This window comes from Festucalex cinctus, chromosome 2 (assembly GCF_051991245.1).
Source record: "Festucalex cinctus isolate MCC-2025b chromosome 2, RoL_Fcin_1.0, whole genome shotgun sequence".
Lineage (NCBI taxonomy): Eukaryota > Metazoa > Chordata > Actinopteri > Syngnathiformes > Syngnathidae > Festucalex > Festucalex cinctus.
The window spans coordinates 19,012,411-19,037,577 of record NC_135412.1 but is presented as its reverse complement, the minus strand read 5'-3'; the positions used below and the strand labels follow the sequence as shown (position 1 = coordinate 19,037,577).

At 43.1% G+C, this 25,167-nt stretch overlaps 2 protein-coding genes and 1 long non-coding RNA gene across 3 annotated transcripts in view; 1 reads left to right on the top strand and 2 right to left on the bottom strand.

Annotated features, from left to right (window-relative positions):
• Nucleotides 1–6,946, bottom strand: part of LOC144014023 (solute carrier family 26 member 6-like) — a 10,229-nt gene extending 3,283 nt beyond the window's left edge. The window contains exons 1-13 of the mRNA XM_077513504.1: nucleotides 6,641–6,946; nucleotides 4,810–4,949; nucleotides 4,343–4,453; nucleotides 4,086–4,258; nucleotides 3,845–4,009; nucleotides 3,577–3,729; nucleotides 3,359–3,441; nucleotides 2,487–2,634; nucleotides 1,227–1,340; nucleotides 1,055–1,132; nucleotides 815–910; nucleotides 503–609; nucleotides 354–423 (exon numbers count right to left, since the gene is read on the bottom strand). Of these exons, the coding sequence (XP_077369630.1) occupies nucleotides 354–423; nucleotides 503–609; nucleotides 815–910; nucleotides 1,055–1,132; nucleotides 1,227–1,340; nucleotides 2,487–2,634; nucleotides 3,359–3,441; nucleotides 3,577–3,729; nucleotides 3,845–4,009; nucleotides 4,086–4,258; nucleotides 4,343–4,453; nucleotides 4,810–4,949; nucleotides 6,641–6,786 (1,584 nt within the window). The 5' untranslated portion in view covers nucleotides 6,787–6,946. The remainder of the gene's footprint in view (nucleotides 1–353; nucleotides 424–502; nucleotides 610–814; nucleotides 911–1,054; nucleotides 1,133–1,226; nucleotides 1,341–2,486; nucleotides 2,635–3,358; nucleotides 3,442–3,576; nucleotides 3,730–3,844; nucleotides 4,010–4,085; nucleotides 4,259–4,342; nucleotides 4,454–4,809; nucleotides 4,950–6,640) is intronic.
• LOC144014027 (kelch repeat and BTB domain-containing protein 12-like) lies at nucleotides 6,695–25,141 on the top strand. The gene is made up of 10 exons (XM_077513513.1): nucleotides 6,695–6,988; nucleotides 13,676–13,906; nucleotides 14,004–14,185; nucleotides 14,268–14,400; nucleotides 21,694–21,927; nucleotides 22,015–22,373; nucleotides 22,444–22,717; nucleotides 23,594–23,741; nucleotides 23,817–24,014; nucleotides 24,186–25,141. Exons 2-10 carry the CDS (start codon nucleotides 13,706–13,708, stop codon nucleotides 24,332–24,334), a joined length of 1,878 nt encoding a protein of 625 aa, XP_077369639.1. The 5' UTR covers nucleotides 6,695–6,988; nucleotides 13,676–13,705; the 3' UTR covers nucleotides 24,335–25,141.
• On the bottom strand, nucleotides 13,650–14,566 carry LOC144014029 (uncharacterized). Its single transcript, XR_013282386.1, has 2 exons — nucleotides 14,050–14,566; nucleotides 13,650–13,899 (listed from the first exon to the last, which is right to left on the bottom strand). It is a non-coding gene; the product is annotated as an uncharacterized LOC144014029 (long non-coding RNA).
• Nucleotides 25,142–25,167: the final 26 nt, after the last annotated feature.

Sequence of the window (25,167 nt, the reverse complement as noted above, 5' to 3'; positions counted from 1 at the left end):
CTCCCATGGATGACGAGTAAATTTTAAATTAAGAATAAATCCGTCTCCATCCTGCCTTTTCATTTTATAAAGTGTTCCATTAACCGCCATCGAATCCTCGTGTTAAACATTAGCTACGCTACGTGTATTTGACGTAAATATACCACTTTATAAAGTGGCAAATATGTCACTGTCACAAATTTGCCACTTCATAAAGTCGCAAATTAGTGAGTTGTTTTTTTTTTTCTCACAAATTTTAGCTTCCCCACCCCCGAAAAAATATATATAGCCTATGTAGCCCTAATATCCCCTCATACTTCAGTCAGTATCAGTAACTATAATCTGACATACTGCATCGACATTATTATTATTACCTCTTTGTATGTGTCTACATCCAGATATAAGTTGGTGGCTGGCACTTGGCCCAAGATTGAATAATGTGGCCTGAAAGAAACATGACACAAACAGTGAAAACACCTCACGTGCAAGTCACACTTATGTGTAAATAATGACGTGCACGTACATTTGGGTTCTGAAGATAACCGTCAGCATAGAAAAGCCAATGGAGACAGCCAAACCCAGGTCCAAGTTTAGTAGAATAGTGGATGTGAACGTTACCAGCCACACGAGCTAGAGGGCAGTAAAAGGCAATCCCATCAAAGGACTCAATAGCAAAGTTGTATTTTGGGGGTATTCAACTCAACTTTATTTATAAAGAGTGTTGCACATGGAATAGAAATTAGTCATGCAGTAAAGACAAATGAAACAAAACAACTAAATAAAATAAATATAAATAGAAAGTATACAAGTAAATACAATTAATATTGAGTCATACCAAATCAACCTTGTTGGTCTTCCACAGCATAGGCACATCAGTGAACTGCTTAAACATTCCTTTTAAGTTCACAAACACTATAGTGGATAAGACCGCCTGCAGAACATGCACAAATAGTCACAACATCATGACAACAGTAATTGTTTTGACCTTTCAAAGAAGAGAGAAGCATTCCAGAAAATCTCCAAGAATGCATTTGACCTTCTTTGAAATGTAAAATGTCAGCAGAGAAACCAATACCTTTGGCAGAGCTTCAAAAAGAGCTCCTATTTTCAAGACGGTAATCAGAACGATGATGGAAGAAATCAGTCCTGCAACCTAATGAAACACACAATAATTTTTTTCCCCCCCAATATAAAACAAAACAACCAATAAGAGCTTTTTTTTTTTTTATAACATCACGTTGATTTACTTGTGTCTTTCCCCCGGTGCTCTCCTGAACAAGGCTTCGTGACAGTGAAGAAGTCACGGAATAACACTGAAAACAGCCGCCGATACTGTTGCTAAGTCCGAGAGCGACCAGCTCCTGGAAGAACAAAAAACAAAACAAAACAAGCAATACTTAACACTTACATTTTAGACAGTTACATTAATCTATGCCATGTGAGGAGTGTGTACGCTCCAGTTCAATAACATTAGTGTACTGTTCGTTAACTTTATAGTCAGGTCAACACATCGTTGCCACAGTCAAAGCATTAGCAAGCATATTTAAGCAGCACAAGTGTGCATAGAGCTTGTTCAGCATTAATGATTAATCAGATTGGCTCTTATGAGCCGAAGTGCTCCCACTCCCATCGCTGCGCTTCACATGCCTTCACGTATTACTGTCAAAAATTACGCAAAATCTGCTTCTATCTTGAGGTGAAAATGTTGTGGTTTGCCTCAGGTTAACTTTTTAGAGGAACGTAAACGATTTGGAAGTAACACTAGTTGTACAAGGGAACATAGAGTAATGCAACAGTGATCTTACAGTGATAACCAACAGGACGTATCTATTATGCAACATTGTAATAATTATTGAGACTAATAATACCTTTAACCCTTGCTAGATATGTGTTAGTTAACAGTTCAATCAACAAAATGTCAATGGACTTGTGGAAAAGAGCAGCTATTTGAACAAATTCCAACTATCAAGAGTTTGTCAAATGGAAACAGGAAGTACATTTACTGTAACGCTGAATCAAAATCGCTATCAAGTGACCTTGGGGAATTCCATTTCCGTACACCAGAAATTTGTGATTTTTTCACTTGAACGTCAGATTAATCAAATAAAGTTATAGGCTACTGTTGGAAATGCAAACTGGTTAAGCAAGCTCCCGAATTTTATACACTGGGCGTAAGGAAAAATAATTAAGAAGCACTGAACTAGGCAAAGTATGATGAAAGTGTAAATATTTACTATGTAACTAGCCACTGATTCAGCCTCCAATGAATAAAGATAAAATCCATGTAGAAAAAAAAATTCGATTTAGTATCATTTAATTAAAACCACTCATCACTCTGACAGTAGTTCTCAAAGCAGTGTGTGGGACATGCTAAACTCACATGCACCTAATGAAAAAAGTATCAAACGAGACTTAATAGACTAAATTTTATTGTTCTATACATTTTAATAACAGTGATGAGCATATCAACGTCGCTATCACCATGTTTTTCCAAGTGTACGCCTCACCTGGTTGTTATCCACCTTGTAGCCATGCTTGAGAGCAAATGTTTTGCCAAGAGAAATATTGATGGCATAGCCCACGATAGCCACAGCAAAAGCGTCACCGATCACTGCGGAAAACAGAGTCACGTCTGGCGCCTGGGGGGCCTGAAGCCTGGAATGGAAGGAAAACACTCGAGATAAGTGAGGATTAAGTGGAGCACAATGTTTACTTGTTAAGTTTTGTAGGTATCGGAAGATAAGCGAAACTGATTAAATCCATATTTGACCATTTCAGTTGACTTGACAAGGAGAAAGCTTAACTGATATGATGGTCGATTGTTTCTTCTTTACCCACGCACGTGCAGTTCTGAGCTGACTTCAGCTGTTGTAAATATTTGTCGCACACATTCTGCAGATGTTCTTTTGACCGCACATATTTTAATAATCCCATCACTATCTGTAACAGTTTATCTACTTCTACTATTTTAGATAGAAGGGTGAAAATGAAAACTGACACAAAAAATAGCTGTAATAAGATCTTTGAACATAACAATCTTTGTGTTGTATTTCCCCACAAATGTTTTTTGATTATGTTAAGTGAAAATTTGTGTTACACTAACCAGTAAGCAATTGTTAACAAAGATGATGATGCAGGATGCCATCTGCAAAGTGCCCCGACGTGGCCAGGGCCCTTTCTAGCTGCGTGTAGCTCTAGTTATTATCAAGACTGCTACTCTTATGACCTACTTAGTAGTATATATTTGAAGTACTTTTAACGCTTAAGACACTTTAAGAAAGATTTATAATTGTTGGTGTATATTCTTAGCAGTAAGATAATTTCATCGATCCAGGCATTGGTGTCATTGTCTTGTTTAAAATAACAAAGATTTACTCACCCACTGGGGATCTCGCCAACAACATCAATGTTGTATTTTGCAGAAAGGCCACAAAAATGAGTGATGATTGTTGCTGCGATGATCTGCAAAGAAAATGAGCGCACGGGTGAGTTAAAGAGGTGGTCAAATATCCCCTCGGTCTTGAGGGAAAATGTGAAGTCTGGCTAATTGTTCTGATAAGGATCACTATCAAAAGTACTGGCACAGGAAGGACTTACCACAATGAGTTCTATGGGAATAGGCAAGGGCAGCTTCTGCCTGTAGCATTGATTGAGCTCTTTCACCACAATGAGAACAGCGAGCGACACCAGACTCACAACTAGCTCTGGTACCACTGTCTGAGGTAGCAGGCGGCATATTTCCACCAGCGTCTAGAAGGAAAAACAGTGGTGACTAAAATATAGGAGGAGATGTCTTTTGAACGTTGGCGAGGAGCACATCCAGAAAGATTGCTTCAAACGAATGCTCTTAACGCGACATACTTACATAAATGAGTGAGAGCGGACCGGAGAAGCGAGCTGGCGTTACCCCGAACAAATATTTGAGCTGGGAGCACAACACATGGCACGCCGATCCTGTGGTGTATCCTCGGACCAGTGGCTCAGACAAGTAAGTGACGACGAACCCAAACCTCACCACACCCAACAGGATCTTGAGGTGAGCGATAGAGCGCACTGGTTAGAAACCTTACCATGGTAGAACGTGTTGGAAAAAATTGGAAACACACCTGAAACAATCCTGCCAGCACTGTGAGTGAACAGGCGATCTGCACTCTGTAAGCATCCCGTTCGTTGATGTTTACACTTCCTGTCCCATTCGTAGCATTAACAAGGAAGTTACTGTCTGGAGCCAGCCGCTCTGTCACACTCCCGATCATGATGCTGATCACTGCAAAAGTACCTGACAATACAAACGCCAACGTATTCATGAAGACTCAAGCAAGGATGTCTGTGTCCGTGATAACATGATCATCTTTCGACTCACCAATGGAGATATGTCGGGAAGTGCCAAAGATGAAGTAGACCAGTACCGGGTAGAGTGAGGTGTACAGGCCGAACACGGGGCGCAGAGAAGCCAGAAGAGCATACGCCATGCCTGGTACAAAAACAAATATTTGGCTGCTGTTGTGCCCGTTGCTCCCTCATCCCTCCCGTGACTGCTCAGCACCTCTTATCCTGTTTTCTTTTCCATCTACTTTTCTGTCATTCTACTCTTTCGCTCCATCTCAAATTGGAAACCAGCCACCTGAGACAGATGGTCATCCTGCAGAGTTTTAATGTTGTTTGAGGTTTCTCTTTAGTTTTCTTAATGTGTGAGGAGTGTGGTTCTTGGCTGGCTCAAGAACCACACTCGAGGTAAATTTGGTTGTCAACTGACTTGAAATGGGCTTGACTATGATGCTATCTTAACATCCTTGTTTATATTGATCCTTATAAGAATCCCTTACATACCCTGTGGGAGATGCATGATGCCCACACTGCAGCCAGAGATCACGTCCCCGATTGCGTTCTCTCTGATGGAGTATTTAGGCAGCCAGCCGAGAACAGGCACCCATCTCAATAATACTTCCTTGGCACGAGGCACTGAACACCTGGGAGAGTCAGTCCAGAACGACACAATGTCCATTAACAGTGTTGCAAGAACACAAATCACAAACTTGTAGACCGAAGTATATACAGTGTATTTTTGTTAAGACATGCTTTAATCATTTGTTGAAATTATTTCCTGAATTGGGTAGAACGGTGAGCGAGTGGTTAGCATATCCACCTCACAGTTCAGAGGATTTGCGCTCAAATCTGGGCTTTGGCATCTTTCACTCAACAAACATTTCATATAACGGCAAATGTATTAAATACAAGACATTTTGAGCTCTCTATTTCATGAGTATAACATTTTTTTCCCCATTAAAACCCTGACGTATATGATCTGACACATGCATTGCGCGGATCATCCATTAGAGGGTAGTATCACCCAGCTGGTGGCTTTTTCAGCGACCTTGCAAGCTGATTGTTGGAAATACTATGTTTCATATGTCTGTTTATTGTCATATTTTTGAGTTATAAATGTACGAATTGACAGTGTTGTGACCGGATGTATCAAATATGAAATGACATAAATCAAAAGTCATATGTGGAAATTGATTTTCAAAAAATATGTTTGCTCACAAGGACCAATAAATACTCTATTTATGAAGATTCTGACATTTCTCTCATATAGGGTTAAAAACGTAACCTAATAAAAGCAAAACTAAATATAGTAATTGTAAAAACTACAATAAAATGTCGTCCTGGTTCCTTCCACATTCTAAAAACATGCATGGTATGTCCATTGAACACTCTATAAATTGTTCATAGGTGTGAATGGTTGGCTGCATGTTTGTCCACAAGTGCCCTGTGATTGGCCAGCGACCAGTAAAGGGTGTACTCCGCCTCTCGCCCAAAGTCACCCAGAATAGCTTCCACCTCACCGGTTACCCAAGCGGCACAGAAAATGAATGGATATTGCCTGAATGCCAGAGTAACTGAGTCATCGGTCCACCAAAATGTAACAATAGAAGATCATGAGAGTTGAAACACATGCTATAAAGTTTCTCAAATGGCCTTGAAAAAGTGGCTCACTGGCAGCTAATACAAACAAGGTGTTTTCCAACTGAATGATAAAATGCAGGAAAGTGATAAAGCCACTTGTTGGATTTGCTGCACAAACTCTTATTTGACTTCAACGGGATGCAATAGAAATACAATCGAACTACATCTAATACAACGACTGTTTGAAACATTTGCAAAAATTAGTGTTAAAATTTGTTTTGTGTAACACTGACAGGTGTTTATTATTGTGGTTTGCATTTGTGTTAACTCGGTTATTTAGTTACATGAGAGGTGCAAAATACTAGAACTCATTCTCAGTAAGGTTCAGTGCGGTTCTACGTCACTGCAAACTACAACCACAGTTATAAAACTTTTGTTGAATGAATACCTCTCAGTCTCAATTTAATATGGTATCTTTGTGAACGCAGTTTTGATACATCGTCTGAAATTAAAGCATCCAAATGAAATAATTTATGGCATGTCATAGGTTATTTGGAAATCTTTACAACAAAGCACGACTGTAAACTTTGACTACCTATTATCATTAATGGCCTTAATCAATCACCACCAATTTGTCTGGTGGCATTTTTACAACCATGAAAATCAAATCTCACTTCCAAATAAGAAAGAACCCACATCCCCCCTGCATTTACCTGCCGGTCATTGCATAATTGAGTTTATTGTTGTTGTTTACCTCACGGTGTCTTTCAGACGTTCCCTGAAGGTCGGCTTTGCGGACCACGTCCCTTTTTGTGCCACCTCATCAAGACGTACCTCATCCAAAACCTGCCGCTGCACACAATACTCCCCAAAAGAAGAGTTAGCGGACCTCTCTTCCATGTCTGTATGTTTTTCTTTCTCAGATGGGGAACTGGTTCCTGCCTTGTGCCTGAGGATCCTCGAAAAAAATAAAACTCACACAGTTGCGCATCAATTGCTGAGAAGTGAGTGAGGCCGCCTTTATGTGCTCTACTGATTAAGCGGCTATTGGACTGTGGGAGTGACAGTTCCTTCCCTGCCCTTATATGACATCTACCGCCCCGTAAGTTTGCTTTCTGCACACACACACGCACACACACACAAAACATACCTGAGGTTATGTGAATGTGCTTTTTTTTTTTGTTAATGTTACAATATGATGGCTTAGCTTTATGGAAAGTTGAATTCTGAACGGTTCCACTTTTGGTTTTGATAACTGAAGATGTTTGTTTTCACTTTTCAAGGAAGCACGTGTCAGGTTGTATTCCAGGTTACAAAACTGTACACATAATTAACTCTTTTACTGCTACACGTTATCAAAAAAAAATGTTCTATTTCATCAGATTCCGTCATGTTCCCTTGTAATTTCATATACCTGAAAATAATAAATAATAATAATAAATATAATAATAATAATAATAATAATAATAATAATAATAATAATAATAATAAATAATTGAAAAGAGATACAATGCTGCCATCTGCTGGCCATAGTTAGTGAATGTTTTTGATTCCACAACCTGTTGACCAGGCAACGCTGCACTTCGACATTGCAAAACTCATTGATAAAAAAAAAAAAATGACGTCATTTAACATTTATGGCGGCATCCATCATGATTTTACTAATTGTTGAACATCTGTGGCGGTCAAAGAGTTAAATAGAATTGACAAATTTTTGGTCAGTAGTGTACTGCTCATTCTGGCGTGTGTAGTATAGAGTGATCTTGTTCTTCTCAGTATGGCAGTGATATCAGTTTTTCTTCAGAGGATAAAGAATAAATGCCTAATTATTACTTCTCTGTTGCTGTTTCGTTTGTGTTGGGATATCTTTTGCTTAAAGGGCAACAAATGCCTCCACATAAGTACTAAATGTTAGCATTATCAGTTGCTCCCATTGTACACAATAGGGGCTTTTCCACCTCCGGAACTTTTGGAGAACTTTTCAGTTTACCTTGGTAAAATTCAGTTTGCGCGTTTTTTTCCACCAACAACAATTTCCTGGTAATTATATTCCCCTGGGAGCATCCAAGTACTTTCTCAGCAGCTGGGTCTTACTGAGCCAGGCTGGAACTTTGAGGGAGCGGGCTGCAATGACCACGGCTGATTGGTTGGTCAAATTCAGGGGGTGTTCTTTTTGTGTTGGCTGGGCTCATCAAACTCATACGTCATCAAACTAACTTGAATTAATTACCGAGAACTCTAAGACCCTGTGGAAACACAATTATAAATTTCCTGCTGAACTTTTACAACCAAGAACTCAAAGTTCCTGGGCTTGTTGGTGGAAAGGCAGTTTATGTTAGCATTAAGCTGGCAGAGGCTATGTAGTTTTTTTTGTTTTGTTTTGGGTTGTTGTTGTTGTTGTTGTTGTTTTTTAACTCATTTGCTACCAAAAACGTATAAATACCTTCTATTTTAAATATTACCATGCTCCCAAAGACGTATTTATACGTTTTTATGATTTTTTGTTTTGATTTGTTTTTTTAATGCTAGAGCATATAGAAGGCTTTGATGAAGCCTCTGGGCTGAAGACAATGCTTCAAGCAATGGTAGTTATTACACAAATGGCTAGCAGGTGGCAGCAGAGTATAAGAGATCAACCTGGGCCATGTTGCAAAAAGCTCTTTTTTGCACTGTTCTGAACAGATTTGTGAATAATGATGAAACTTTGCTATATAGTACAAATAGACTTATATATATATATATATATATATATATATATATATATATATATATATATATATATATATATATATATATATATATTTCTTACGACCTGTAACATCTCATTTGGTTAACTTTTGACATTATTAAAAGTGTGGTGACTTAAGACTTAAGGTAATTTGCATGCTTGCCTCACTGCTGCGTTCCATTTCCTTCCGTTGTGTTTGATGTTGATTTTGAGCAGGTTAATGTTTAGGTAGGTACTTGTTAAAATGACAAATGCCATCATTATTGATTAGGGTTTATCTTGCACAATGTGAGGGGAGGCGATAAGTGCTTCAGACAAGATATTATTTTGTTGCACAATTTAGAGCCGCACTAAGACGCCAAAAAGACTTATTGCTCTTCTACTAGCAATTCATTTACTGTTACGGCTGCATATAAATAGTCCACATAAATAGACCAATATTCCAGAGTTAGGTGTGAGTTGGTTGTCTTAAGAGCAACTATAACCTTTTTTTTAATTTACGTTTTGAGCATTTCTGTTATTACATTACAACCCTAAATTGTGGCCAATTTAAACTTGTCAGAAAAAAAACACTTTTTTTTTCTTCATTCTTTAATTTAATCGTCTCATTCTATAACAATATCTTTCTTACATAATGTGTTGTTATTTTGAACTTGTGCTAAGATATGATTCCCCCTCCCGCCCTGGGAAAGGAGTGTCTGTGATGCGTTTTTGCGTACAAGAGCGACTGACTCATAGGAGGGGAGTTACTTTTCTGAGTCAAATGCCTAACAATGTGGGGGGGGAAAAGAGGAAGCGTTCCTGCACATATTAAACTTGGCTTGTTGTTGTTGTCACACACATGTTAAGAACATTTTGATGATCAAGCGAAGATGAAACGATAACTAGAGAGGTGGGGAGAAACACAAACATCACACGTTGTCCAGACACCATTAAGATTAAACAACTGATGAAGACTTTTAATGTTTAAATGGGAGTGGGGGGGTGGGGACTACAATAAATAACCAGCGTTAGCAAAGACATGTATTGATTTACATGATGTGACACTTAATGCATTACTTACTTATTAGATGTGTTTGGTAACTTATTTGCTGTTGTGGAGCACCCTATGGACAGAAAGGCAAATTCGGGTACTTTTCCAGACCTAGTTTTTCAACAAGCAACATAATTCGGAGGCCATTGAAATGCTAGGACAGCCTGGTATCAGACAAAAACAAAAAGATAAGATAGAATTATTATTATTTTTTATCCGATCTGTGTAATTTAGGGATGCTCAATACCACGTTTTGTCCTGATTGATAAGCAGCATAAGTACTCAACTCTTGAGTAGACACAGATACCATGTGTACTTTATACACATAAAATAAACAATATAAAATGACAAATCATTTTAAAGAAACACCTTTACATCCCATTATAGCATTTTCCTTAAAATTGTATGAAATTAATAGCAAGTTTCTTTTCTTGTGACTGATCATAAAACGATATTGGACGTCACGGCATCATGGTACCACCGATACCTCGAAATAAGCCAGGGTATCGGTCTGATACTGATTAGGGATAGACTGTTAGGAAATTTTTCAGGGCAGATACCGATTATTAGGAGTTAAAAAGGCCAATAATAGATATTTGGAGCCAATATTCAATTAGTAAATATAGCAAAAAAAATAAATTTTTACAATATTTCAAAAGATGTAAAATGTAAAACACAAACAGAAAGGGCAGAGTGTTCTCAGGGTTCCCAGCATCGCTTATAAATAATTGAAAATTTTAAATGTAGTTCCCTCAAGTTGACACAGTTTGAAAATGATCTACTAGCGGCATTCATTTTTTCAGATTTTTCAAAAGGGGCCATACCGATATGTGTCAAAATGATGAATATCAGTGTCAATAATCATTTTTCTTTTTCCCTATTACCGACATGTAACATCAGTATTCACCAGTCTCTAGTATAATTATAGTGGTTAGCACATCTGTGTCACCATCTCATCTGTATATCAGGTTTAAAATCTCGGCTGTATGAACTTTTGTTACATGATTGCCCGTTTTATTGAAGACTCTAAATTGTCTATAGGTGTCGCATGCTTGTACCTTGTCAATTTTCAACCTTTCGTGACAATTTACAACGTAGAACAACCACCATGCATATGACTGCAAACTAAAACCTGGTGGTTAATCCACATTGCATGCATGCGGCTGTGACGGTACAACAAAATGTTATGTTAGTTGATGTCAGCGCAGCGTAATTTGGGTTAACTGCGGCTGCTGTCCAACTTTTTCCACACACAGTGGAGGAGCACACGGTGTGACAAAACAAACCAACCGTTTGTCAGTAGGTCAGTTTAATCAGTGACACCTAATCAGGAGCTGTTTGCGTACGTGTGTATGTGCGTGTGAGGGTGCGTGTGCGTGTGTGTATGGTCACACTTTGCGGGTACTTTAAGGTGGTCGCAGTTAGACATGGGGACTTGAATTTGGTTTAAGAAATGGGCTGCTATTTGAAATTTAAAATGTTGCATTTTTGCTTTATAAATAAAAAAACAGACACATTAAAGTCACTTCATAATAATTCTTTATGTCACATGAATTAATGTCGAAAGTTATCTCGAGTTTCGTGACGTACGTTACAAACTATTTGGAAACATTTGGTACAGACAATCGTCAGTGTTGCCAGATAATGACAACTTGATTTGGGGTAATGTTCCCAGGACATTTTGTCCACCACTGGGATAACAAAAGACAGCTGAAACATCCCATCATGATGTCATCTGCTTACCGGAAGTAGTTGTGACTTTTTTTTTTTTAAATCCCAACTTAAACTTATAATATAGAAATAATCTAAAAAAAAAAAAAAAAAAAAAAAATAGTCTGACAAAGTAAAAGTGTAAATGTTCTCTAGTCTTGTACGTACGTTTCACGAATTTGTAAGTAGGATTACTCACAGTGAAGCAACAGATGAATTCTGAATATTTTGCGAATAATTGTGTTTGCATTTCTAGAGCTTGCTAAAATTATTCATTTATAATGTGGGCTTACACAGTAATCAGCCCTCTATCGTGGATTCTGGCTTCCAGGTCCCACTAGCTTTTATTTTGGGCCTAATCCCATTGTCGGCCACCAGATGGCGACAAATCATTTGGACTCCGCTAACTGCAGAAAGCAACGGCTATATAAGTTCATTTTAAAATGTACCGTACATCTTTGGGCATGATTACTGATGAATATTCTGAGAAGATACATTTGTTCGTTTGGTTAAAACGGGGTTTGATTACTCTAAAGAGATATGGTAAACTACAATATTTTAGTGTTATCAATTGCTCTTTGTCTGTCATCATATACATTTTAGTTTTCATGTGTATGGGATATTTCTATATTGAGGATTCCATTTTTGCTGAGGTGTTCAAGAATCTGGAATTTATCTGATTGTATATTGCCATGTTGGCAGCCACTTATGGAAATCTGAAGAAAGCAAAGTAGTCTTGCTGTGCTATTTTAAACCTCTCCGCCAGTGAACATTTGCCCACTGCCCTCCCTTGAGAACACAAGACACCTAGCAGCTATCACAACTTCAACAGAGTTAAAAAAAAAAAAAAAGAAGAAGAAGAAAAAGAAAAGAAAAGAAAAGAAAAGAAAAAGCTCATCTTAGCCCAAAGACGCCTGAATGATCTGAGGAGGCGCTACTGGTATGGGGATAGCCACCAACTGCATGCTTTTTTGAAACGTCATGCATGCATGTGACTGCTGACATTGCAAAATTGCCCTGAGAGAAGTGGCCTGCATGTTCGCACTCAAATGTGTTGTTGTCCTTTCTGCGAGTGTGATTTTGGTGGGAGGTTTAAAAGTGCATGAGTGCTTATAGCCTTAAAGTTCTGAGTTTGGGGATTCAATCCAGGCATCGACCTTCCTGTGGGGAGTTTGCATGTTCTCCACATTTTCCAGCTTTTACCTGTATCAAAAATAAATAAATAAAGATAACGTGCATGTTAGGTTCATTGAAGCCTTTTTAATTGACCACAAGTGGGGATGTGAATGATGTTTGTCTATACAGTGGAAGTCTACACACCCCTAGCCAAATGCTTTTGTGATGTAAAATAATGAGACCAAAAATAATTCATTTCAAAACTTTTTACACCATTAATGTCATACATAACTTTGACAAATTACTTTTTTTTTTTTTTTTGGATGGGGAAGGGGGGATCCATCATATTCATATTCCAACTCATGTTACATGGGAGTCAGCACAAGCTGCCATAAGTGCTTGTGATTAACATCCAATAAAATTCAGTTGTGCTAAAAAAAAATTTCTAGAAGAAACCTGACGTTTTTGTGCTAACACTGACACTGACTGAACTCTTCATAATTCCCTCATTTTGACTAAGTGACCATTTTTAGCTAAAGAGCAGCAGACCGTTCATGTTGCTGCCACTACCAGATGTCACGACTGTTATTTTGGAAGTGAACAGTGTTGCTTGTGTCAAGCATATCACTTGGAATTTTGGGCCAAAAAGTTCAACCTTGGTTTAATCGGACCGTGAGCAGTTTTCAATCGCGTGTCTGGGAGATTTCAAGTGTTTTGGGAACACAGCTTGAATGTTTTTCTTTGCAAGATAATGCTTACTGTCTTGCCACTCTTGCCCTATTTCTCCGAAATCTGAAGAAAATGGGAGATTGTTCTTTCGCTCTTTTGTTGTTCTTAGCAACTCCTTTACCAGTTTTCTTCTGTCATATATTATTCGCATTGTGTACAGTATTTAATGCCCAGTAAATCAAATAAGTTAATAATGGTTGGAAAGGGCTTGAAATTATTTATTTTGACCCCCCCCCCCCCCCCCCCCCCACACACACACACACACACACACAAAAACCTGGCGTTTGAATAGGAGTGTGTACTTTTTATATTTACTGTATGAGCGCCTGTGATTGGCTGGCTAAATGTGTACCCTGCCTGATGAGGATAAGTGGTATAGAAAACGGATGGTACAAAAGACATTCACACAACTCTATTTTTCTGCATACACAACATAGAGAACAACGCTTCATGTTTGTATATTTATTGTTTAGTCTCTGAAGTCTCTACAAAGAAAACTCCGTATGCTGACAAAGTGTGCAGGCATCAGTCGAATGGACACCCTGCTGGTGGACACCGCTCAGGCAGAGCATGGAGCACATCTTCTTAGGCAACTGGAGAAGATGAGAACTGCGCAGGAGCTCACTGATGTCGTTCTGGTTGCTGGTGGCATTTCCTTTGCTTGCCACAAGGTGGTGCTCTCTGCCTTCAGCCCGTACTTCCAGGTCAGTACAAAAAATAAAAAATAAAATGCTTGTGAGTGTGATTGAGACTGTTCCTGAGGAACAACTACACAATACGTTTCTGTTTATGTCTATCTAGGCCATGTTTACATGTGGTCTGAAAGAAACAAGAGGAGGCGAAGTACCCCTGAGAGACACTCCTGCTCACAGTCTGGAGCTTCTCCTGGATTACATGTACCGCGCTGAACTCCACCTGTCCAACGACAACATCCAGGCAGTGTCCGCAGCCGCCTTTCTGCTCCATGTCGATGGCGCCTTCCGGTGGGAACAACAACCGGTTTTCTCAATGAATCTGTGGGAGAAAGTGAAAAGTTTACACATCCTTTGTTTTTACTGCTTTTAGGTTGTGTCAAAGGCACATGGAGGCCAGTATGGACGCTTCCAACTGTGTTGGTCTGTACCACTGGGCCAGAGACCTGGGGGCCACTAGTTTAGCTGACTGTGCTTTCCGATACCTGTGCCAACACTTCACACAGGTGCTAATTTCACTTCAGTGTGTGTTCTGTGATATGTAGGATCGAGTATCTCGGAATCGGTGTTATTCTTCCGAGGTCATTTCAGTTTTGCCCCCTTGAAAGTTGGAAAAATAGTCTTTGTCATTGGTTATACAAATCAAGTCAAAATTGGATGTCTGTCATAGCAAGATTCGCAAAAATGTCATGGTTCGGTTCTCAGCCTGTTGTGCTTTTGTGTGTGTGTTCCAGTGCTACCAACGAGGGGGGCGTTCCCCAGCCACGCACCTGCATCGCATTGACAATCAGGACTTTAAAAGGACTCCGAGCGGCACAGCAAGCCGTCGGATTATTATTTGCTCACCTCCGTGTCCAAGTGTTCTCCGCGTTTCCCTGTTGGTAAAAGTTTTTGAATCTACCGTCGTCCTTAGTTTACTTGTATTCACGTGTGTGTTTCCGCGTCGCCTTTTGTTTGATATACTCGTGTTGATTGATTCCGTGTACATTTCGTGTCGTCCTTGCCGGTTGCAAGTGAGTTATGTTTTTCTTGTCCTTGCTGTTAGCAAGTGTTTTTTGTTACGTTAGTTCTCCTTGCCGTTTGCAAGCGATTTTGGTTATGTTAGTTTTCCTTGCAGTTGCAAGCGCTTTTTGTTACATTCGTGTTCCCTGCCTTTTGCGGGAGTTTTGTGTTTCCCAATTCCTCCTTGCCTTTTGCAAGTGCCTTTTGTTACTTCCGTGTCCCTCGCCTGTGTGCAGTGGCACCGTTGTAAATTTCGTTGTCTTGCCTGCGCGCAAGCTTTGTGCAATCGGTTTTTCAGAAGGAATAAATCGAGATTGTTTTCCTCCTCTGAGCCTGCAGTTTTGGGATCTATTCTTTATCGACTCAATCGAGTCGTTACAGAATAATCCGACCCCCATGGATCCCGCAGACTCGGAGAAGGTGAGACGGGCATTGGCCAGTCAGGGGCAACGGGTGGTGCAAACTGAGACCACCTTGGTGGAACTCCAAGAGGTGGTAGGCAGGCTTGCTCACCGGTGCGAGGAAATGTTCGCGAGGTTCGAGCAGCTCGGTTCCCGTGGAGTGCTAAACCCGGAACTTCCGCGAACGGACTCTGCCACGTTGGCTCCTCCAGCAGCTCCAAGGGAGCCCGTTTTGCCCCACCCGTCGCGCTATGACGGACAGCCGGGTGGGTGCGGTCAGTTCTTGCATCAATGTTCGCTTATCTTCGACCAGCAACCGTATACATACGCTCGTGATCAGTCTAAGATTGCGTTCATTATGAGCCTCCTGTCTGGTCAAGCCGCTACCTGGGCGATGGTGGTGAGCAACTCACGACCAGACCTCCGGTCCTCCTTCCCGATTTTTGTTTCTGAATTTCAACGTGTGTTCGACCATCCAGTCAAGGGGAAGGAGGCCGGAGGTCGGTTGTTAGATTTAGTGCAAGGGGAAAGATCGGTCGCGGACTACTCGATCGCGTTTCGTATTCTGGCCGCGGAAAGCGGCTTTGATGACTGTGCTTTGCGAAGTATCTTTCGTCGTGGATTAAATACTGTACTGAAGGATGAACTGGCGGTCCGTGACGATTCGAACTCTCTCGAAGGACTGATTGAGCTCACTATCCGGCTGGACAACCGCTTACGTGAACGGCACCGGGAGCGTGCCTGTGAGCGGCATGGGCCATCCACCGACCACCGCATGACGGGACTCACCCGCATCGACGACGGGGAAGCACGTTCTCTTCCGGGCGCCCCAGTGGACACAGGGGAGCCCATGCAGGTCGGAGGGGGACGCCTGCATCCTGAGGAGCGCCGCCGCCGATGGCTCACTGGAGCCTGCCTCTACTGCGGTCAACCAGGGCATCGGGTGGCTTCATGTCCGGCGAAGCCATCCCGCCGGACGCGACCGCCATACCGGCTAGGAGGACGTGCCAATGAGGCCCAGGAGTCCGGAATGGACTCAAATCAGGGTAAGCACCGACCGGGGGGAACCGAACCAAGCTCTTCGAATAGGGCTAGCTGTGATATTCGACGGTTGGAATTGGCAGGGGAGTTGTCCGACGGCGGTATGAATCTTAAGATTAGGGCACTCATAGATTCGGGGGCCGACGATTGCTTCGTCGACCCGTGTGTGGTGGAGGCGTTGGGGAGCCCGGTGGAACCGTTAGAGAAGGTTAAGGAGGTTTTCGACCTCGATGGGCGGTTATTAGCACAGGTCCGACATGTTACCGGTCCACTTTCTTTGAGGCTGTCGGGGAATCATGTGGAGAGGAGGAGCTTTTTCGTTATGCCATCCCGTGCTGCTCCCCTAGTGTTGGGGCTCCCGTGGCTAAAGACTCATAATCCCGATATCGATTGGGATAAGCCCGCGTTGGAAAACTGGAGTCCCTTCTGCCACGCCCACTGCTTGAGGTCGGCAGAAGGGACTCCCACCGTTCCCGTAACTCCTGCTCCCGAAGCGATTTGCCTCGATCAGGTCCCGGAGGAGTATCATGATTTGGGGAAGGTGTTTAGTAAGGACCGTGCCCAGGCGTTGCCGCCCCATAGACCATACGATTGTGCGATTGAACTGATTCCCAATGCGCCACTACCGAGTTCACGTCTGTATCAAGTATCCCAGCCTGAACAAGAAGCCCTCCGGGACTATATCTCGAGTTCACTGGCTAACGGTCAGATCCGTCCGTCTAAATCACCCGTGGGGGCGGGGTTCTTCTTTATTGAGAAGAAAGATAAGTCCCTTCGTCCCTGTGTTGATTATCGGGGATTGAATGAAATTACCGTCAAGAATAAGTACCCGCTTCCGCTGTTGGACTCTGCCTTCGCCCCGTTACAATCCGCCAGAATATTTTCAAAGTTAGATTTGCGAAGTGCGTACCATTTGGTTCGTATACGAGAGGGAGATGAATGGAAGACGGCGTTCAAGACACCCCTCGGACATTTTGAATATTGCGTCATGCCTTTCGGGTTAACGAATGCTCCGGCGGTGTTCCAATGCCTGATTAACGATGTCCTCCGGGACATGTTGAATGTGTTTTGTTTCGTCTATTTAGACGACATCCTGATCTTCTCGCGCGACGAGCATGAGCACCGACAACATGTTCGCCTGGTTCTCCAGCGCCTTTTGGAGAACCGACTATACGTCAAGGCAGAGAAATGCGAATTTCATTCCAAATCCGTTCAGTTTCTGGGCTTTATTATTGAGGGGGGGCAATTGCGAGCAGATCCAATTAAGACACAGGCCGTGGTCGAGTGGCCGAGTCCCAAGACGAGGAAACAGTTGCAAAGGTTTCTGGGCTTCGCTAATTTTTATCGTCGATTCATTAGAAACTATAGTTTACGGGCAGCCCCACTTACCAAATTAACGTCAAGTAAAGTTCCGTTTCGGTGGACACCTAGCGCCGAAGAGGCCTTCACTGAACTTAAGCAGTTGTTTATTAATCCACCAGTATTGATCCGCCCTAACACCGATGTCCCTTTTGTGGTCGAGGTTGACGCGTCGGATTCAGGAGTGGGGGCGGTCCTGTCCCAGCGGTCGCCAGAGGACGGGAAGCTCCACCCCTGCGCCTTCTTCTCCAGGCGACTGAGTCCGGCGGAAAGCAACTACGACGTGGGGAATCGGGAGCTGTTGGCAATTGTCCTGGCGCTACAGGAATGGCGACACTGGCTGGAGGGCGCCAAGGAGCCCTTTGAGGTTCTGACGGATCACAAAAACCTGGCGTACCTCCGGGCCGCCAAGAGACTCAACTCACGGCAGGCACGCTGGGCCTTGCTGTTTACACGATTCAACTTTGTCGTGAACTATCGCCCGGGTTCCCGGAACCAGAAGTCCGACGCTCTGTCCCGAATGCATGATGCTGCTACTCCCGAGGCCGGGACAGAACCGGTCCTGCCAGAACATTGCTTTGTGGGCGCGCTGCGTTGGGAGGTCGAAAAGAGGGTCCTGGATGCTCTGGAGGGAATCACTATTCCTGGGGAATGCCCGGCCGAGAGACTATTTGTTCCTGTCCCGTTGCGGGCGGAGGTCCTGCAGTGGGGTCACAGCTCACGAGTGGCATGTCATCCGGGAATTAACAGGACTCTTGCCCTCGTCAGCCAGCGATTCTGGTGGCCAGAAATGAAGAAAGACATTATCGAATTCGTCAAGGCCTGCACCGCTTGTACATGCGGCAAATCCTCCCACCAGCCTCCGGTGGGTCTACTACGGCCGCTACCCATCCCGTCGCGGCCATGGTCCCACATCTCCCTGGACTTCATCACAGGCCTCCCTAGGTCGAGAGGAAACACAGTGATTATGACCGTGGTAGACCGGTTCTCAAAGCTGTCTCACTTTGTCGCCCTCGCCAAGCTACCGTCATCCTGGGAGACAGCACAGCTCCTCATCCGTCACGTGTTTCGGCTCCACGGCATTCCGATGGACTTGGTATCAGACCGTGGGCCGCAATTCATCTCCCAGGTCTGGGGAAAGTTTTGCAAGCTACTGGGGGCCACCGCCAGCTTGTCTTCTGGGTATCACCCCCAAACAAACGGCCAAACAGAGAGGGCCAACCAGGACCTCGAAGCAGCCCTCCGATGTGTTTGTCTACACAATCCTGAATCCTGGTCTTCTCACCTCTCTTGGATCGAGTACGCCACCAACACCCTGCCGTCATCAGCGACGGGACGCTCACCTTTTATGGCGGCTTATGGCTATCAGCCACCCCTGTTCCCGTCACAGGAAGGTTCCATTGAACTACCCACGGTTCAGCATCATCTTCGGCGGGCCCACAAGGTGTGGCGGGAAACCCGAGCGGCGTTGTCCCGCACGGCGGCCCGCAACAAAGAGATCGCGGATCGCCGGCGGCGTCCGGAACCCTCCTACCAGCCAGGAGACAAGGTCTGGCTCTCTTCCCGGGACATGCACCTTGCTGGGTGCTCCAAGAAGTTGGGTCCGCGTTACATTGGACCTTTCGAGATTCTCTCAATCATTAATCCTGTTACAGTGAAGCTCAGACTACCGCCCTCACTCAAGGTGCATCCGGTGTTCCACGTCTCCCTCCTCAAGCCAGAGACCCCCAGCCCTCTGCATCCTCCTGAACCAGCTCCGCCTCCTCCCCGGTTGGTCGATGGAGATCCTGTATACACGGTCAAAGAAATCTTGGACTCGAGGCCCAGGGGCCGGGGCTTCCAGTATCTGGTCGACTGGGAGGGCTATGGACCTGAAGAGCGCCAGTGGATCCCCCGCTCCTGGATCCTTGACCCGTCTCTGCTCGACACGTTCTACGCTGCTCATCCTGATAAGCCAGGTGGTCCGCCAAGGGGCGTCCGTTAAGGGGGGGGTACTGTCATGGTTCGGTTCTCAGCCTGTTGTGCTTTTGTGTGTGTGTTCCAGTGCTACCAACGAGGGGGGCGTTCCCCAGCCACGCACCTGCATCGCATTGACAATCAGGACTTTAAAAGGACTCCGAGCGGCACAGCAAGCCGTCGGATTATTATTTGCTCACCTCCGTGTCCAAGTGTTCTCCGCGTTTCCCTGTTGGTAAAAGTTTTTGAATCTACCGTCGTCCTTAGTTTACTTGTATTCACGTGTGTGTTTCCGCGTCGCCTTTTGTTTGATATACTCGTGTTGATTGATTCCGTGTACATTTCGTGTCGTCCTTGCCGGTTGCAAGTGAGTTATGTTTTTCTTGTCCTTGCTGTTAGCAAGTGTTTTTTGTTACGTTAGTTCTCCTTGCCGTTTGCAAGCGATTTTGGTTATGTTAGTTTTCCTTGCAGTTGCAAGCGCTTTTTGTTACATTCGTGTTCCCTGCCTTTTGCGGGAGTTTTGTGTTTCCCAATTCCTCCTTGCCTTTTGCAAGTGCCTTTTGTTACTTCCGTGTCCCTCGCCTGTGTGCAGTGGCACCGTTGTAAATTTCGTTGTCTTGCCTGCGCGCAAGCTTTGTGCAATCGGTTTTTCAGAAGGAATAAATCGAGATTGTTTTCCTCCTCTGAGCCTGCAGTTTTGGGATCTATTCTTTATCGACTCAATCGAGTCGTTACAAAAAATGTGTCAAGTACCTTAGTACCCATGCCCGAAAAGGAACGACAAGTCGGCCATTTTGATATGAATCAGAAGTTATGGGAAATCCGCCCCAAAAGCCAACATTTGCCATCTAATATGGACAGCTTCAAGTTTCTGTTTTTGTTGGTACCCTACTCTGGTTTTTCTGTCTGTTTGCAGTCTTCATTCTGACAATGGGCAGAATCTCCTGTGTCGCACCTGTTAGCGGTTAGCATTAGCATGGCATTTGCACACAAGCGAAACGACCCCAACATTGTGTTACTCTTATGATTCTTGTTTGACTTGTGTCACCAGTACTTTACTTTCAGCCTTTGTAAGTAGTACTCTAATTTTCAGTTTCTTGTTTTCTGCCATGTGTTGTTTTTTTTTATTTTGTTTGGTAGTGGTAGTTGTACTGTGTCCACCTCTTTTTGTTTATTACTTGTAGCTTTTCGGTATCAACATTTATGACATTGTCCATGGCCACTCTTAGTTGCATCTGTTTTCACTATTGGGTGAACAAAAGACTCGGTTTAACCAAGACAGTCTCAGTTTGAGCCTTATGTGTCCCGAGTCCCGGTGGGTTTCGCCAGCCTCATTGTTTTGTACGACTTTTACGTAGGTCCCATCCTAGCAACCCCCCCCAATCAGCAATGCAATTGTTTTGGCTATGTGTTTGGCAAATTTAACTGTTACATTTCTTACTATTTTTCCTTTGCTTTCTCATTCTCATCTACATCTCACCACGAGCAAGCATGTTTTCATCATACTGTACCAGTAAACAAGAACTACTTCCTGCTACTGTGTCGAAGAATTATGGGAAATGAAGTTCTAGTAGCCCAATGCTGCGGTTTGCCAGTCAGACCCAACGCAAGCTGAGCTTTTCTTGCGTCATATTTTCAGTGTTACAATGCGGGACCAGCCAATACCTAACCAGGACTGAGCAAAAAAGGTTGGATAATGTTGAGTGCATTGACTTGTTCAGTGCTGTTCAACCAAGATAGCATTTAGCATTAGCTAAAGCAATAACACAACCAACACTCACCAGATTGACTAGCGATTGCATTTGTTATTAGGAGTTCCTGGTGCTTTATTCTATATTTGATTTTCAGCTAAATTGTAGTGTCCTGATTTTTTATTGTTGAAAATCTGGTCACCCTTACACTATCATCGCTTGACCCAGAAGCTACAAGAGCAAGGCATCCAAGACTGAACATTTCTAGGATTCGCAAAGAAAAAAAGTGTGTACGATTGCCTTATCATGGCTTGCTTGTGGCTTTAATTGATTCTGCTTTTGTGCCAAGGTTTGTGAGGAAGAAGAAGTCCTGGATTTGGATGCTCAAAGTCTTGCAGATCTGCTGGCTTCAGACGACCTCAACATTTCTCAGGAGGAGGTGGTACTTGAACTGGTCTTGCGTTGGGTGGCGAAGCGGCGAGGCGACTCGCAGAGTGAAGCTCAGGCTGTGGAGTTGCTCAGGCGTGTCCGGCTGGAGCTTGTGGATCCCATTTTCCTCCAAAAAGCTAGAAGAAGAAACCCGGTAGGAATTGAAGAGAAGGACTGACATGCATTTATGTTTATTATGTGATAAGAACAATACTGATTATTATGTATGTTGCGCACCTAGGTTTTGCTGCGAGACTTTGAGTGCTTTAGAATGTTCGACGCTGCCCTCCAGACCTCGGGTCTGTGCGAGGCATTAGCCCCGCCTCGACCCACCCTTCGTTATGGGATGGAGACCACCAACTTCCTGATCTGCTTGGGAGGCATCAACAACGACGGGATTCCTTCTCGTCGTGGGGGCGACGCCGATCTCAGTTTTTGCTTTGCTCCCCAAAACAGAAAGACTTACTACATCTCCTCTCCTCTGAAGGGCACAGGGGGCTTTAATCAGATCTCAGGGGGGGCTGTGACTCATGACAACAACATAGTGGTCGCTGTAGAGGCAGAGGACGAGCACAGGATGAGGAGAGTGGATATCTACAGGTGTACGCGAGAAGCAAACATCGCGATTTTAAATTCACCACCTGACCTGCTCGATTTGTTCCTGTTCCAGGTACAATCCTGCCGAGGAGTCCATCTGGGTCCGACTTTGCTCAGCAGGACACAGAGACATGTATGCTTTGGGGCTGCTGGGCGACGCGCTCTACATGATTGGTGGTCAGATGAAAACGCACCACCATTACGTCATCACCGACAGTGTGATCAGGTGGTCGCTGAGGAGAGGAGGCAGCTGGATCTCTTTTGCCCCATTGCCTCTTCCTTTAGCTTGCCACAGCACTGTTAGCCTCCAGGAGCGTCTTTATGTGCTGGGAGGATGGTCGCCCCAGGTGCAAACATGATAATATTGTTTTCCTACGTAAGATAAGTAAAAGCCCAAAATGTGACTAAATGGGAAGTTTGTAGTGTTAACACTTCATAATGAATAAGTCATGCTACCAAATGAGCAGCCATAGCTAACACTGGTTTGTTTGCAGCGCAAATGCTAGCTTAGTGTTGCTCGCACAGGGTATTTTGTTGACTAGTGGTAACAGGCGTTCATATTAATATCTCATGGACTATTATCTGAAGAAAATGAAATATTGCAAACAAGGTAACTGAAAAACTCAAAGCAATAACATTTAGTGTTGTAGTAACACTTCATTATAAATAAATATGCTACCAACTTAGCAGCCATAGCTAACATTGGCTTGTTTACAGCGCAAATGCTAGCATAGTGTTGCTCACACAGGGTATTTTATTGACTGGTAGCAGCTTATGAAATATTTCATAGAATATCCACCTGAGGAAAATAAAATATTGCAAACAAGGTAACTGAAAACCTCGAATCAATAACATATAGTGTTGTAGTAACACTTCATATGAATAAATATGCTCCCAACTTAGCAGCCATAGCTAACATTGGCTTGTTTACAGCGCAAATGCTAGCTTAGTAATGCTAGCACAAGCCATTTTATTAACTTAGGATAACAGGCGCTCACATGAAAATCTTACTGGTAGTTTACTGCAACACTGAATGTTATTGGTTTGAGTTTTCAGCTACCTTGTTTTCAGTATTTTGTATTCATGAGGTGGATTCGGCACATTAACCCTAATAGCTGTGTTTCTTCACACGCACATGCTAACAAAAAAACTTTGATGAACCATCATATTTTTTGCTCCAAGGCATACTTCCCTTATGCACTCAAACCCTTTTTCTCCGTCAGAACCATCCAGATGAAGAACCAGACAAGCTGAATAACCGAGTGTTTCAGTTTGATCCCGGTAAAGACAGATGGAAAGAGTGCGCCAGGATGAAGTACTCGAGGTATCGCTTTGGCTCGGCCGTTCTCAATGGAGAAATCTACATTTTAGGTCTGAACTCATGACAATCAATGTGTGTGTGATGGGCAAGAACAGGGGAAAAGGTGATTCTTTTGTGTTTTTCAGGTGGTATAGGGTGTGATGGGGAGGACTGCGGCCAGTCGCGTCGTTCACTGAGCTCTGTTGAGATTTACAACCCGGAAATGGACACATGGAGGCCAGGCCCGACTCTGCCCACGTCCTTACTGTCCCTCCGAAACAACACCACTAATGCAGGAGTCGTACAGGGCAAATTGTATCTCTGTGGATACTACAAAGGAGCAAGTAGGTTTAAAGTTGTCTTCAGCCTGCTGCACATTGCGCAATGCCATCAAGAACTTTTATTACAGCATTAAAAGATAGAGGACCAGTCAAGGAAGAAGCAATTTAGTACTATAGCTAACAGTCTTGATTCATATATTCTTGTTCTTCATATATTGTTTGTGTTGGTCGCAGGCCGTCATGAAATCATCACCAAGGAGGTTTTGGAATTGGACCCTGCCAAGAACGTGTGGGCAGTGGTCGAAAGACATGCAGCAATGCACGACAGCTATGATGTCTGTGTGGTGGCTGACCTCAATCCTCGTGACCTCCTCACACAATGAGACATCCCTTTATGGCTCGGAGCGACGTCGCTGTTTGAATCGAGGAGCCGAGGGAGGTGAACTTCCGAACTTGCAAGAAAATTTACGGCCTGAGTCGCCCCCCCCTGGGAATGACAAACTGACTGTGGTGTGAGAAATCTGGAACGGTCTTGTTGAGCAAACCAGCCGAGGTTGGTTATTTTCTACAAATGAGGGAAGTAAGGATAGGAAATGGATAGTTGTGAAGTTTAAAATGAATTGAATTTTAAAAATGCATTAAGTGTGACCCTCCAAAAATATTACAAACTCAGGACAAACTCACCAACAGAAATGAAGACAAGCCCTGATCTGTAAATTGAGAAGTAGTTTGATTGTTTAAATCCTGTATTTAAAAAGTGCCTTTTCCAGAGTGAAACTGGCAGACAGTGCCTTTAAATGGAAAGGAAATGGTTTGGTGACATTTATTTACTTCTTTCTTAAATTCATATTCACATTAATTTGTAGAAGACTGGACTATTGTAACAAAATAAAAAATATAATCAATGGGACAGTTGCATCTGGTCCAGAATGCTGTTGCTCACATTCTTACAGGTAGGAAACAGGATCACATCACATTTTATTTTAGATTGAAAATCCACGTGTCATTTTACAGTTTTGTTTTTCATCTTTGTATTCATCCTGTTGTTATAGTTGGATTATATTTTCATGTTTGCATTGAATCTTGTTTTCTTTGTTAAGCACGAGGTTTCGCTTTATATGCGCTATACAAATAGTTGTCTTGCCTTAAGATAACGTTCGACTAACTATATAAACAGTGGTGGGAACTTAGTAACAGCACATTTTTCAACACGTAT

Bases quoted from the DNA above. Each gene is read 5' to 3' on its own strand.
- LOC144014027 (XM_077513513.1), top strand. From the start codon at position 13,706: ATGCTGACAAAGTGTGCAGGCATCAGTCGAATGGACACCCTGCTGGTG. The intron at 13,907-14,003 runs GTCAGTACAAAA...ATGTCTATCTAG, and splicing joins CCTTCAGCCCGTACTTCCAG to GCCATGTTTACATGTGGTCT. The intron at 23,742-23,816 runs GTCTGAACTCAT...TGTGTTTTTCAG, and splicing joins TGGAGAAATCTACATTTTAG to GTGGTATAGGGTGTGATGGG.